This window comes from Symphalangus syndactylus, chromosome 4 (assembly GCF_028878055.3).
Source record: "Symphalangus syndactylus isolate Jambi chromosome 4, NHGRI_mSymSyn1-v2.1_pri, whole genome shotgun sequence".
In the NCBI taxonomy this organism is placed as follows: domain Eukaryota; kingdom Metazoa; phylum Chordata; class Mammalia; order Primates; family Hylobatidae; genus Symphalangus; species Symphalangus syndactylus.
Window position 1 is genome coordinate 95,701,319 of NC_072426.2, and position 13,516 is coordinate 95,714,834.

The 13,516-nt window shown below is 51.0% G+C and overlaps 2 protein-coding genes across 4 annotated transcripts in view; one reads left to right on the forward strand and one right to left on the reverse strand.

The window, feature by feature from the left end:
• Positions 1-1,174: 1,174 nt before the first annotated feature.
• On the reverse strand, positions 1,175-5,354 carry LOC129480976 (uncharacterized). Its single transcript, XM_055275640.1, has 2 exons — positions 4,751-5,354; positions 1,175-1,411 (listed from the first exon to the last, which is right to left on the reverse strand). Exon 1 carries the CDS (start codon positions 5,116-5,118, stop codon positions 4,765-4,767), a length of 354 nt encoding a protein of 117 aa, XP_055131615.1. The 5' UTR covers positions 5,119-5,354; the 3' UTR covers positions 1,175-1,411; positions 4,751-4,764.
• Positions 4,261-13,516, forward strand: part of DLG5 (discs large MAGUK scaffold protein 5) — a 137,457-nt gene continuing 128,201 nt past the window's right edge. Inside the window, exon 1 of one of the 3 annotated variants that reach the window (XM_055275587.2) lies at positions 4,261-4,811. In XM_055275587.2, the coding sequence (XP_055131562.1) occupies positions 4,508-4,811 (304 nt within the window). In that variant the 5' untranslated portion in view covers positions 4,261-4,507. The remainder of the gene's footprint in view (positions 4,812-13,516) is intronic. The other 2 variants (XM_055275588.2, XM_055275592.2) reach the window with 2 other exon arrangements.

Genomic DNA, 13,516 nt, shown 5'->3' on the forward strand with positions numbered 1-13,516 from the left:
TAAAATTACAAAATTAGCCGGGTGTGGTGGCACATGCCTGTAATCCCAACTACTCAGGAGGCTGAAGCAGGAGAATCGCTTGAACCTGGAAGGTGGAGGTTGCCGTGAGCTGAGATCACACCATTGCACTCCAGCCTGGGCAACAAGAGTGAAACTCCATCTCAAAAAAAAAAAAAAAAATTAGCCAGGTGTGGTCGTATGCACCTGTAATCCCAGCTACTCAGGAGGCTGAGGCAGGAGAATCACTTGAGCACGGGAGGCAGAGGTTGCAGTCAGCCCACTGCATTCCAGCCTGGGCAATAGAGCAAGACTCTGTCTCCAATAAATAAATAAAATAAATAAATAGGCTGGGCATGGTGGCTCACGCCTGTAATCCCAGCACTTTGGGAGGCCAAGGTGGGTGGATCACCTGAGGTCAGGAGTTCGAGACCAGCCTGGCCAACATGGCGAAACCCCATCTCTACTAAAAATACAAAAATTATCCGGGCTTCGTGGCATGCACTTGTAGTCCCAGCTACTCGGGAGGCTGAGGCAGGAGAATCGCTTGAACCCTGGAAGTGGAGGTTGCAGTGAGCCAAAATCACGCCACTGCACTCCAGCCTGGGCAAGAGTGAGACTCTGTCTCCAGAAAAACAAATAAAATAAATTTAAAAAAGCGAACAAACACAAGAATTTTTTTTTTTTTTTTAAAAAAAGCTGATTGTAAAGCACCAACCAAGCAGTGAGCAGTCTATGAGATGTGGAGGTCCCAAAGTCAAGCAATGATTGTTTCCAAAGGAAACGTGAAAGGAAAGGGAGGACCCTTGAGAATGGGGAGACTCAAGCCTGTTTTTGACAAATGAGAAGGGACCCAAACCAAAGCAGAAGCAGACTGTGTGTGAGTGCGGGTGTTGGGGGGAGGAGAGGGATACACAGATTATATCCAGAGCATGGAAGGGTTCTCCTCAAGATGAGGAGCTCTCTTTTTCTAAGACCAGAATAAAGTAGGAAAGGTGGGTAAATCTACAGAGATGTCCTTAGGCAGTAGAAGAGTGAAGTGATTGGGTGATTTGTAAAATAGGGACCCAGTCTTTGTCCTTCTCACCTCCTCACTGTGCTGAGGCGAGTTTGAGTTTCTTAGGACTGCCATAACCAATGACCACAAACTGGGTGGCTTAAAACAAGAACCACTGACTCCACTGCAGTTGTTTTATTGGCTCACACTTCTCAAGGTCAGAAGTCTGAAATCCAGGTGTTGGAGGGTTGGTTTCTTCTGGAGGCTCTCAGGGAGAATCTGTGCCGGCGTCCCCCCTAGCTTCCGGTGGTGGCCGGCCATTCTTCACATTCCTCAGCTTGCAGCCGCATCACTTCAGTCTCTGATCCATCTTCACATGGCATTTTCTCTGTGTCTCTGCATCCAAATTTCCCTATTCTAATAAGAACACCAGTTATTGGATGAGGACCTGCCCTAATCCAGTATGACCTCATTTGAACTTGATTACAACATCTGCAAAGACCCTATTTCTAAATAAGTCACATTCACAAGTACTGGGAGTTAGGACTAGAACATATCTTTTGGGGGAACACAATTCAACCCACTACAAGGGTGTGCCCCAGAAGGTATAAAATGCTGCAGAAGTACAAGGTCACACCAAGGTCATTGCTAAAGGAATCCTAAAATTGGTCTGGGTGGTGACTCATATCTGTAATTCTAGAAATTTGGGGGACTGAGGCGGGAGGATAATTTGAGCCCAGGAGTTCACAACCTGCCTGGGCAATGTGGCAAGACCCTGTGTCTACAAAATATTAAAAAAATTAGCCAGGTGTGGTGGCAAGCACCTATGGTCCCAGCTACTCGGGAGGCTGAGGCAGGATAGTTGCTTGAGCCCAAGAAATTGAGGCTGCAGTGAGCTGTGTTTGCCCCATTGCAATCCAGCCTGGGCGACAGAGTGAGACTCTGTCCCAGAAAATAAGTTTGTTTGTTTGTTTTTGAGACAGAGTCTTGCTCTGTCACCCAGGCTGGAGTGCAGTGGTGCAATCTCAGCTCACTGCAACCTTCACCTCCTGGGTTCAAGAAATTCTCATGCCTCAGCCTCCCGAACAGCTGGGATTGCAGTCATGCACCATCATGCCTGGCTAAATTTTTGTATTTTTGTTAGAGACGGGGTTTTACCATGTTGGCCAGGCTGGTCTCCAACTCCTGAGCTCAGGCAATCCGCCTACCTCAGCCTCCCAAAGTGCTGGGATTACAGGCATGAGCCACTTCGCCTGGCCAAAAAATATGCTTCTAACCATAAGCCAAATTAGTCTCCAACTTTTCCTCTTTTCCGCTTCCTCCACTTTCATCTTCCTTCCTCCACTTAGCTTTCTAGTTAATCCAGCTAAGAACACAGATGCCAGATGAAAGGTGCCTGAAAGGTGACTGCCTTGCTGATGATTTAAGCTCTGGGGTTGCCCTAAGGGAAGTGGCGGCCAGAAAGAAGAACTATATCTCAGGAGCAGGAGTGGGAGGGAAGAGCCAGGGAGCCTGTCTGGAACCCTGATACTGTTGCAATGGCCAGCCTTCCACTCCCCTAAAACCTTGCTTAGCCATAGAGGGTCAGACTACCAGAGCAGGCAGGTATCTTTAAATAGTTCAGTTCTGCCATATTGGGGTCCATCTGGAGGCCTTAAAGAACTTGGTAACTCTATGGACCCCATCCCAGAAAAATATATAAATGTTCACAAAAAAGTTGAGATCATGTCGAAAGCTTCATTGACATCCTTGAGCTTATTCATGAAGCCAAGGCTAAGAACCCCTGATCTAATACATTCTCCCTCCACCATTTCTCCTGAGGACAAAACAGATCAGCAAGGGTTATTGCTTTGTTCCACCTTGTGCAGCTGCTTAGAGGGGAGTCCAAGTCCAAAGTGCAAATTCTGATACTCCTGTTCTTTCTACCATATAGTGAGTTCATTTCCATAAATAAAAACTTCTCCCCTTGAAGAAGCAGACTAAGAAGACATTGCTTTTTGAGGGAAGAGAGAAGGCATGTGGCTGGGACTGGCAGTGTGGGTAGACAAAGTGACTCCCACCCCCAGCGAGATCCACTCATTCCAACGCAGATATTTGAAATGGACCTTGGTTGCCACCCTACAGAGGAGCACTGCAGGGTCACTGAGCGCAGTAAGGGTTCCAGCTTTGAAGGACCTTGTCCTGCAGTCAGGGAGGTAAGCAGTATGTGTCCACAAACGGCTGTCGTAGAAGAGAAGACATTCTTGGGCTTCAAGCGGGACTGCAGATTCTTTCCAGGTCATCAAAGGAAGCAAGGTAGTCCGCTGATTTGTCTCCCTCAGAGACATTTAGGGGGAGAGCGCTTCACTTGCCAGAGAGACCAAGGACTGCACCGCAGACGCCCATCTTTCTCTTCCTCATCCTACGACACACCCTTCCTCCTGCCAACATCCCAACTCCTTTACACTCTGGGGACCAGCTCTTCTCAAATGCTGGCGCGGGAAACAGCCTATATACCGCAGTTGAGGCGATTTTACTGGGAAATTCTCTACTTAGGAGCTCCTTGGAGAGGGAAAGCCTCACGGATTCGGCGGAGGTCTTAATCTGGAGATATCCAAATTTAGGGGAAACCCTCTCCACCACTTGTCTCCAGGCTTTATTTTGGAGTTCTCAGATTAGGACCCACTGGACTGGGGGCAAGATTTGTATGAGGGGGTCTCCAGCAGCTTGTGGGCTGGCCGCGTGCCAGGCCTGACTCCGTGTCCACCACCCCCGGCAGCGCCTGGGCCTCGGGGGACCGGTAACCAGCAGGCGCCGCGTCCCCGCCTAGCGGGCGGGCCGGGGGCGGGGACCCCTCCCCTCCCCTCTGCCCGTCCCCTCCTCCGCTGCTGCCGCCTCCCGGAGGGACGGCCTGGGGAGGGGAGAGAGGAGGGACGGGCCGGCGGCGGCGGGGCTGTGGCCACGGCGGAGCGGGTGGCGGCCGCGGGGCCCCGGTGAGCCGGGCCGGGGTGCACGGGGACCGAGGCGGCCTCCGAGCCGGGCCAGAGCCGTCGGGGGCCCGGGGAACACGGCCCAGGAGACTTTCTCCCGGGAGTTGTAGTCTCGCTCTGGGGGCGGCGCGCGGCCCGGCTTTCGGGGCGAGTTTTCTCGCGGGGCGGGCGGCGCGCGCGGAGGCTGAGGGGGAGGGGGAGCATGCCCGGCTGGAGCCCGGCCTCGGGGCGCGCCCCGGCCGCCGTCCCCACCTCCGCCTCCTCCTTCTCCTCCTCCGTCTCCTCCTCCTCCTTTTCCAGTCCCGCCGCCGCGGCAGCCAACATGGCTGCGCTCCGGAGCCCGGGAGGCGGCCGCTGCTGAGCGCCGCCTGCCGCCCCGGGCCCCTAGCCCGCCCAGGCCCCGGCCCCAGCCCCGGCCCATGGCTACCGCCGCCTCGCGGCTCCCGGCGCGCTAGAGCTGCTGCCGAGGCGCTCGCCTGCCCGCCCGCCGGCCTCGGGGGGACCGGGAGGCGTCCAGCGGGGCGGGGCGGCGCGGCCCGCCACCATGGAGCCCCAGCGCCGGGAGCTGCTCGCCCAGTGTCAGCAGAGCCTGGCCCAGGCCATGACGGAGGTGGAAGCCGTGCTCGGGCTGCTGGAGGCCGCGGGAGCGCTCAGTCCCGGCGAGCGGCGGCAGCTGGACGAGGAGGCGGGAGGCGCCAAGGCGGAGCTGCTGCTCAAGCTGCTCCTGGCCAAGGAGCGGGACCACTTCCAGGACCTGCGGGCGGCGCTGGAGAAGACGCAGCCTCACCTGCTGCCCATTCTCTACCTGAACGGCGTCGTCGGGCCGCCGCAGCCCGCAGAAGGCGCGGGTGAGTGGCAGACCCTCGGCCCCCGCCTCTGGGACGCGCTCTCCGCCTCTCTCTCCTGCTGGCCGAGGGGGACCTCGCCGGGGCCGCCGCTCCACCTGGCGATGGCCTCGGTTGACTCGCTTCTCTGGCCCAGTTGGGGAGGCGGCGGTGCGCGGACCCCGAAGTCCCGCCGCCTCCTCCAGTCCCGCCGTGCGCTGTGAACAATGCCCCCCCGCTGAAGGCCTTCACTCTCAGGTGCCTCGGCGGCAGGGTCCCCGGCGGCCACCAGGTCCAGTAGCGGGTAGGGGGTACCTCGGAGGATGCCCATCAGTCCCTTTTCTGAGGCTCCTCACCATCCGCTAGTCGTTTGGGACCCTCTGCTAGCCTTTAACCAAGGGTACCGCCTAAAAGAATGGGACCTGGGCCAGGACCCCTACTCTTAAATTTTGGTCCCTGCCCTCCTGTGCCGGGGCCACCGCTGCCTTTTCATTTTCTGGCTGTCCCAGCTCCCTTTCCTCTGTTCAGAGCCCAGTCTCGCCCAGACTTGTGGCTGATTGTGCACAGTGCCTGCCTGGGTTTCTTTGGAAACTGTGGGCCCGGAAAAGTTGGGGAAGTTGCATTGCCCATGGGAAAATCCTAGTAGTGGCTGCTGGGGCTAAGTTCTCTCCCTGAGAGCACCGAGCTGCTTAAGGAGGAAGGCTGGTGACTGGTTCCCTTGAGGGTGCCTTTTGGAACCCTGTGTCTTTGGTCTTGGGGATGACTGATTTGTAAGTGTGTGTCTGGGTGCAAGAACGGATACTGGCGGGAGTTTGTGACAAGTGGTAGGCTTGTCCTGGCCTGGCCTCGGAGTGTGGAAGCCAACCTTTTAGACAAGGCAGGTGGAGGAAGAAGACATGGCACTGAGGGAGGAGGAGAACTAGCATTTATTGGGCATCTACTATTGTGGCAGGCGCTCTGCTTTATCACGTTCAATTGTCGTTGCCACTGTGTGAGCTTTCTGTTATTCTTTGCCAGAGAGAAAACTCTGGCTTGGAGTGGTTAAAATGCTCAGAAAGTATTGAGCCCAGGAATTTTGAATTATAACCTATTTTTGGATTTAACTTGTTCAGAGCCAGGAAACAAAGTGCCATCTTTCTAGGTCTTGTCCTTGTTTTAACAGTGAATCGATAGGTATAGTAAAAATAAATAAAGATATATGTATGAAAGAAAAACAAGTGAACCGAGAGGGCTGAGGAACTGCCCTTAGCAACTTGATGGTCAAAGGCTGATGGAACCCATTTATTTGGCTGTTAAAAGCCCCACTTATTAAGGGAATGATTTTATAAGGCATTCCTGGTAACAGCTCTCTTATATTGGCCATCTTAACCTCACTTTTTATAGCTGCAGGAAACTGACAGAGAGACTAAACTGCTGGCCACACAGCAGGTCATTTCATTGGTGGCCCTCCTGTCTCCACTTTGAGCTTCTGACTTGCATCTCTGTCCCTCAAACCTGCGTTCCTTCCCCCCAGTTGTGGTCATGTCAGAGTTGCTGGGCAAACCTAGTCCTTTCCTGGGATAGTGCTTTGGGAGATGCTAGGAAGGGACTGTCAGATGTGGCCATGAGGATAAGGACAGAGGGGATCTCAACAAAGTAATTTTTTTCTTTTTAATTGTATCTATGTATCTATCTAATCTATCTCTCAATGAAGAAGTTAAGATCTGTTTCCGAAAGTCTTTCCTAAAACACAGAACTTAGTACAGACTAGAAGTCTGCGTTGGGAAGCATGTGAATCAACGCTCACCTTAATCTCTGAAAATTGATTGATGGATCAATTGCCATTAATTAGGTCTCACCCTTTCCGTGCCTGGTGGAGAATGTGGGGCCTCATGGGGCTGAAGTTCTAGGAGCTAGTTTTGACCTCTAAGGAAGGCAGAGATTAGGGTTTGGATTTTATCCCCTAGGGCATTGATTTCAGACTCCAGTTTTACCACAATGCAGAGTTCTGTGACTTTGGAGAGGATCATGAAATCCTTAGAAAAATACTTTTCAAGGAGAAGTTAAGTTCATTTTATTTAATGCATTAGAAAAAAGTTGGCTGGGTATGGTGGCTCATGCCTGTAATCCCAGCACTTTGGGAGGCCGAGGCAGGCAGATCACTTAAGGCCAGGAGTTTGAGACCAGCCTGGCCAACATGGTGAAACCCCGTCTCTACTAAAAATACAAAAATCAGCTGGGCATGGTTGTGGGCACCTGTAGTCCCAGCTACTTGGGAAGCTGAGGCAGGAGAATCACTTGAATCTGGGAGGTGGAGGTTGCAGTGAGCTGACATGGTGCCACTGCATTCCAGCCTGGGTGACAGATCAAGACTCCTTCTCAAAAAAAAGAAAAAAGTTAGGACAGTATTTGGTATGGCAAGATGCCACCTGAAGCCCCTGGGGGAGAGGATGACACGGTGTGTCAGCAAACTGGTGTGTTGGGGGCTTTTTTTTTTTTTTTGAGACAGGGTCTCACTGTGTCACCCAGGCTGGAGTGCAGTGGCACAATCTCGGCTTACTGCAGCCTCCGCCTCCCGGTTTCAAGCCATTCTCCTGCCTCAGCCCCCCAAGTAGCTGGGACCACAGGCACATGCCACCACACCAGCTAATTTTTGTATATTTTGTAGCAATGGGTTTCTCCATGTTGTCCAGGATGGTCTCGAACTCCTGAGCTCAAGCGATCTGCTTGTCTCAGCCTCCCAAAAGTGTTGGGATTACAGGCGTGAGCCACTGCCCCAGTGGTGGGGAGGCTCCTTTGTGAAGGGTGAATTGCTGTGTTGTAGGTCTCCAGTTTTTTGCTTTTTTTTCTTTTAGCCAGAAAGTGTTCCTTATGGTCAAAGCTCAGTGCATAAGAGAGCAGCTCTGGCTGAAGGAATGGAAGTCTTCTTCCTTGAGGAGCTATAGTCAGGAAAACCCAGCACTTGGTCCTGCCTCCTTCCACTCCTGAGTGATTTCCACTCCGTGCTCTGGGTGTGAATTGGCCTCAGTTTGAGGCCATTGTGGAGCCTGAGAGAGGAACTAGCTGGCTCCCTGGGATCCTTAGCGTCAAGGGGTGGCTGCTTTGGCACCGTCTCTCTGTTGGAGGTGATGCCATCACCCACCTAGGAGCTTCCTTGATGGATTCCACACCCTGTGTGGGCTCCTGATCCAGAATGCCCATCCCCCACTGGCACTTGGGTGCTGAGGGATCTGCATCGGCAGCAGCCTACCACGTGGGGCCTGGAACTGGAAGGAAACTGGGGAGGACATGGGCCTGGGTGTTGGTGGGCCGGTGAGCAAACCCAACCCATCGGGGCAACTCTTGCTGAGTTAGATCCCCAGATATTTAAACCCACCACGCTCAGGCCTGGGGGTGTGGAGTGGCTAGGAGACACACAGTGTTGTGGTTTTTTTGTTGGAGGTGTGGCTCTTATTCCAGTATTGACAGGGCATTGTCATTCAGGATTTTGTGTCCTATCTTCATGTCTCATTAACTCTGTGGCAGCCCCAGGGAGATAAGTGGTGTCTTATGATCTTCCTGTCATTGGGTTCCAGGGCCCTGTCTTAAGGAAGAAGCTGCAGGGCAGAAAGGTGCCCGAGTCAAGGCCAAGCCCAGTGCCCCTGATTCCTTGTCTAGGGGTGGTTTTTCCTGTTCCTGGTTAGGCCTTCCCACTACAATTTCAGGACATTTCCAGTCACTGGGGGACTCTGAAATTATGTAGCTTTCTCTTGTCCCAGATTTGATACATGGATCTGTAGGGAACAAGAGAACACCTTTCGCCCCAGCTGGTGGTAGGTAGACGACAGAATTGTTTACTTCTGAGTGGCTCAGTTGGGTCTCTTGTTTTTCCCAGTAACTGAGTCTAGCTTGGTCACTTGGAGCCCCATGCAGTCCTTTGTTTTTTCCCTTTGATTCAGGGAAACACCTGGGTTTTTTCCCTTGAGGATTCTCAACTCCCTGCCCCTGGGGTGAGTCTCAGTATCTTCATCTGTAAGATGGGGCTAATGGTGCTGCACTGCCTGCCTCTGTCACCGCGAGCATTGAAGTGCCTGGCTCAGGTGGGAGTGGGGTATAGACAGGGGCTGGGGTGCACAGGATGTAATTCTAGTCCGTAGCTTGGGGCCTTGTTGGGGGAGTGGGACACTCATGAGAGTGACATTATGAGACAGATCAACTGATACAGATGCACAAACAGGCTTTTTCTTTTATAAAACAACTCGGTATGCTACGTACTTTCCCCAGATACTCTCATTCACCTCTAGTGGCTCTCATTACCATCTAAATATGGGACTCCTCAAGTCATTCCCACCAGGCCTCTCTTGGGAGGCAGAAATGGCAGAACTTGGTGAGTGCCCGCTGGACCTTTCGAGTGCTCAGTGCCTAATGTTTCCTTCTCATTCCCACTCCCCACACCTCCCGTGCCTCCTCTTTACTTTACTAGTGAACTGGCTGACTTGCTTCATCAAACTTAAGAGAATGGAGCCAGCAGCATCTGCTGGAGAAGCTGAGGAGAGCTTCGTGAATGTGCTGGGACTTGGTGTTGAAGCGAAGCTCTGAATGCATGGAGGGATGGAGGGAGGACTTGTGGGCCGTAGATGCTGGGCCACAGAGGCTGAGCCGTAGAGAGGAGCCATGTGTTTACCCAGTCTGAGCAGAGCAGGGGATTGGCCTTGGCTCTGGGTGGAAGGGAACTGGGGATGCAGAGGTAATCTGGAGGACCTTGATAGCTAGGCTGAGTGGGGGGTTTGAATTTAGGCATTGTACACTGTCAGAAGTTAGAGCTGGAAGTTTGTTTTTATTTCCCCAAGGGAATAACCCTGCCAGGCTTTTCCACTGGGAGTAGTGCAGTTGGGTGCCGATTGTCAGGTGTGGGTTATTTATTATTCAGTGGAGGTTGCCTGGGCCTTTTGTTCTCTCTCTACTTCCTTCGGGTACCAGCCACCTTTTCTTTATCCCCTCTGCCCTGGAGGGTCAGCAGGGCAAGGGACATAAGTTAAAAGCTCCAGCTGTTGTAGTTTTTCTTTTGGTTCTTTTGTTTATTTACTTATTTTTTAGAGACAGTGGAGTGCAGTGGTGCAATCATAGCTCACTGCAGCCTCAAACTCCTTGGCTCAAGCCATCCTCCTGCCTCAGCCTCCTTAGTAGCTGAGATTATAGGCACATGCCCCCCTGTGTGGCTAATTTAGGTTGTTTTAATTGTGTTATTTGAGAGGAAGTGGCAGAGGCTTTTGAAATTAATGGTTGAGAAGAAGTTTCTAAGTGAAGGGCAGATTTTATCTGTGTATCATTTCAGGGTACCTTTGTTGCAAAATGACAGAAACTTAGATCATCTTAGGTAGAAAAAGAGAAATGTATTGACTTAGAATATTCCACAACCTTTGGATGGATGGTGGAAACTGGCCTTTGGGACGTTTGACCTCTTGGATCGATGCTGTGGGCTTTTCCCATGGGTCTGAACATGACCTCAGGCCCCTCTGTTCATGTTCACAGCCCCTGACCAGGGAAGAAAGGGAGCTCTATCCAATCAGCCCAGGCAGACAAACCTCATGGTAGGATTCTGATTGGTCTGGCCAGTGTTATGTGTCCACATGAGGCCCGGTCACTGTGGCCAGGGCTAGAGGACTAAGACTGGCTCAGCTTTGGCACTGTGCCCAGCAGTGGAACCACAGGGTAAGGTGATGGGCAACTGTGATTGGCAGCCCGTTCCAACGCTATGTGGGTTTTTAGAGTGAGGCAGAGCAGTTGTCTAAAGGAAGACAAGCAGCAGTGATGTCACGCAGGTAAAAGAGCAGATGAATGTACACTCCGATCATTGCCACCTTTGTGTGATAATACAGTTAGCACAGGCGGTCATTGCTGGAGTGGGATGGTGGGTCTAGGTAGTAATGATCAGACCTTACAAGGTTTTAGACCTTGGGCAAGGTTTTTAACCCATCCGAGCTTATCTCCTCTACAAAGTAATTAAAACACTAACTACTTCACTGTGCTATTTGACAATCCACGGTAGGAAAAATGGAAGAGCATTTTGTTACCCTGAGCAATATAGCACAACAGTGGCAGTAGTAGACAGCAACTAGCCTTAGAGCCAGAAAACTGGGAATCTTCTCCTGTTTCTGAGGGTTCTGTGGGAGCTCCTTGTATACTATGCCAAGCAAGTGTCAGAGCTGTCCTCCCTGAGCCGAATTTGCTGTTATAGTCCTCATGCCCAGAATAGAGCCTAGTACAAGATAGGTGTTCAATAACTTTTCGTTGAACGAATTAATAGTCAGCTGTGTGTACAGTGAATGATGTATCCTTGTCCAGATCCTCTTCAGATACACATGCAGATTCCTAAGTGGTGACCTCATGGTGGCAGAGGCTGTGGGAGAGGAGGAAGGCTTGAGCAAGCCCCAGAGGTACACACGGATATCACCACCCATGGTATGTCTGTGATGGAAGCAGGTGGTGTGACATTGATGTCTGAAGTCCCCAAGGTTGCCCATAAGGTACTGGTGGTGTGGAGCTGGCTGCCAGGAGCCATGTGGAGCACCCACACTGTCTGTTGTAAGAGTAGAGAGTCATTCCCTTTCTACACATAGAATTTGAATGTCAACTTGATGTCCTCAAAAGAATACTGAGGAACTTTTCTTTAAAAAAAAAAAAAAAAAAAAAAAAAAAAGCCCTGAACTAGAGATCTGCTCTTAACTGCAAAATCTTGACCTTGGCAGAGCCTTTTAGCTTCCTGGTGCTTGTTTTTTGTTTTTGTTTTTTTTTCCCAGTTCAACAGTCAAAACAGAAGAGGTTGAGCATTGACGGGGGACTTGCTCATTCCTGTGGGGTTTTGAGCACTTCCCAGGTGGCATTTGGTCCAAGGAGGTTGGGTGATTGGGTTGGACTTGATTTTTGGGCCCCGTCCAGCTCTACATCAGGATTGCTGTTAATCTGATTTAATGTTAGTGTTGAGTGGTTTTTGATACTCTGGCTTTCCATTTCCTGAAAAAGTAAGCAGAGTAGGATAAATATTTTGTCTGTTTTTTTTTTTTTTTTTTTTTTTGAGATGGAGCCTTGCTCTGTCGCCCAGGCTGGAGTGCAGTGGCGCAATCTCAGCTCAGTGCAACCTCTGCCTCCCAGGTTCAAGTGATTCTCTTGTCTCAGCCTCCCGAGTAGCTGGGATTACAGGTGTGCGCCACCACCCCCAGCTGATTTTTATATTTTTAGTACAGACGGGATTTTGCCATCTTGGCCAGGCTGGTCTCGAATTCCTGATCTCAGGTGATCCACCTGCCTCAGCCTCCCAGAGTGCTGGGATTACAGGCATGAGCCACTGCTCCCGGCTGTTGTCTCAGTTTTTTTTTGTCCCACCTCATTCCAACCACCTGTATGTTCTGCCCCATGCGAGGGGGCTCTACAGTCGTTTCCTGAAACCCTGGCAAGATGTGAGCCACAGAGGTAGCAAACGTAGAGAAAGAGGGCTGAGCTGCATGTTGGCCTGGTCAGTAGGGATGCTATTTGTGTTCACCAGGGAAGAATTTTAAATGGGATTGCGCTAGGGGGAAATTGGATTGCGCTGGGGGGAAATTGGATTTTTTTTCGCCTTTTACCTGGGATAGACTGCATACCTCTGAACTGTGTATCTCTATTGATCGTTTTGAGACTGTGTTCCACAAAAGTGCTACAGAAACATTTTAAACCAAACAGAGATGTTTGGAGTGTCCCATGTTGGCAGTCTATCCCTCTAATTCCTAGTTGACTATTCACCTTGACGTTCATTTCACACTAAGGCTCATAACCCATTTGCTTTGAGGATTTAAAGAAAATTGTGATAATAATTTACATAACATGAAATTTACCATTTGAACCTTTTTTTTTTTTTTTTGATACGGAGTCTCACTCTGTTGCCCAGGCTGGAGTGCAGTGGCGCGATCTCGGCTCACTGCAACCTCAGCCTCCCGAGTTGCAGCAATTCTTCTGCCTCAGCCTCCCGAGTAGCTGGGACTGCAGGCATGCGCCACCACGCCTGGCTGATTTTTTTGTATTTTTAATAGAGACAAGGTTTCCCCATGTTGGCCAGGCTGGTCTTGAACTCCTGACCTCAAATGATCCACCTGCCTTGGCCTCTCAAAGTGCTGGGATTACAGGCGTGAGCCACCACACCTGGCCTTGAACCATTTTTTATTGTGGAAAAATATATATAACATTTACTATTTTAATAACTTTTGAAGTGTACAAGTTCAGTAGCGTTTTTTTTTTTTTTTTTTTTTGAGACGGAGTTTTGCTCTTGTTGCCCAGGCTGGAGTGCAATGGCGTGATCTCGGCTCACACCACAACCTCCGCCTCCTGGGTTCTCCTGCCTCAGTCACCTGGGTAGCTGGGATTACAGGCGTCCGCCACCACGCCTGGCTGATTTTTGTATTTTTAGTAGAGACAGGGTTTCACCACGTTGGCCAGGCTGGTCTCGAATTCCCTACCTCAGGTGATCCACCCGCCTCGGCCTCCCAGAGTGCTGGGATTACAGGCGTGAGCCACCGTGCTTGGCCCGCATTAAGTATTTTTACACTGTTGTGCAACACCATCCATCTCTAGAAGTTTTTCATCTTGCAAAATCGAAAGTCTGTACCTATTGAATAATAACTCTACATGGCCCCCTAGACCTTGACAGTCACCATTATATGAATACTTCCTGTCTGTCTGTTTCTTTCTTGCTTGCTTGTTTTCTTGCTGTCTTTCTCTCTCTCTTTCTTCTTCTTCTT

What these genes read in the sequence shown, in the direction of transcription:
- LOC129480976 (XM_055275640.1), bottom strand. Translation starts at nt 5,118, where the DNA reads ATGGGCATCCTCCGAGGTACCCCCTACCCGCTACTGGACCTGGTGGCC.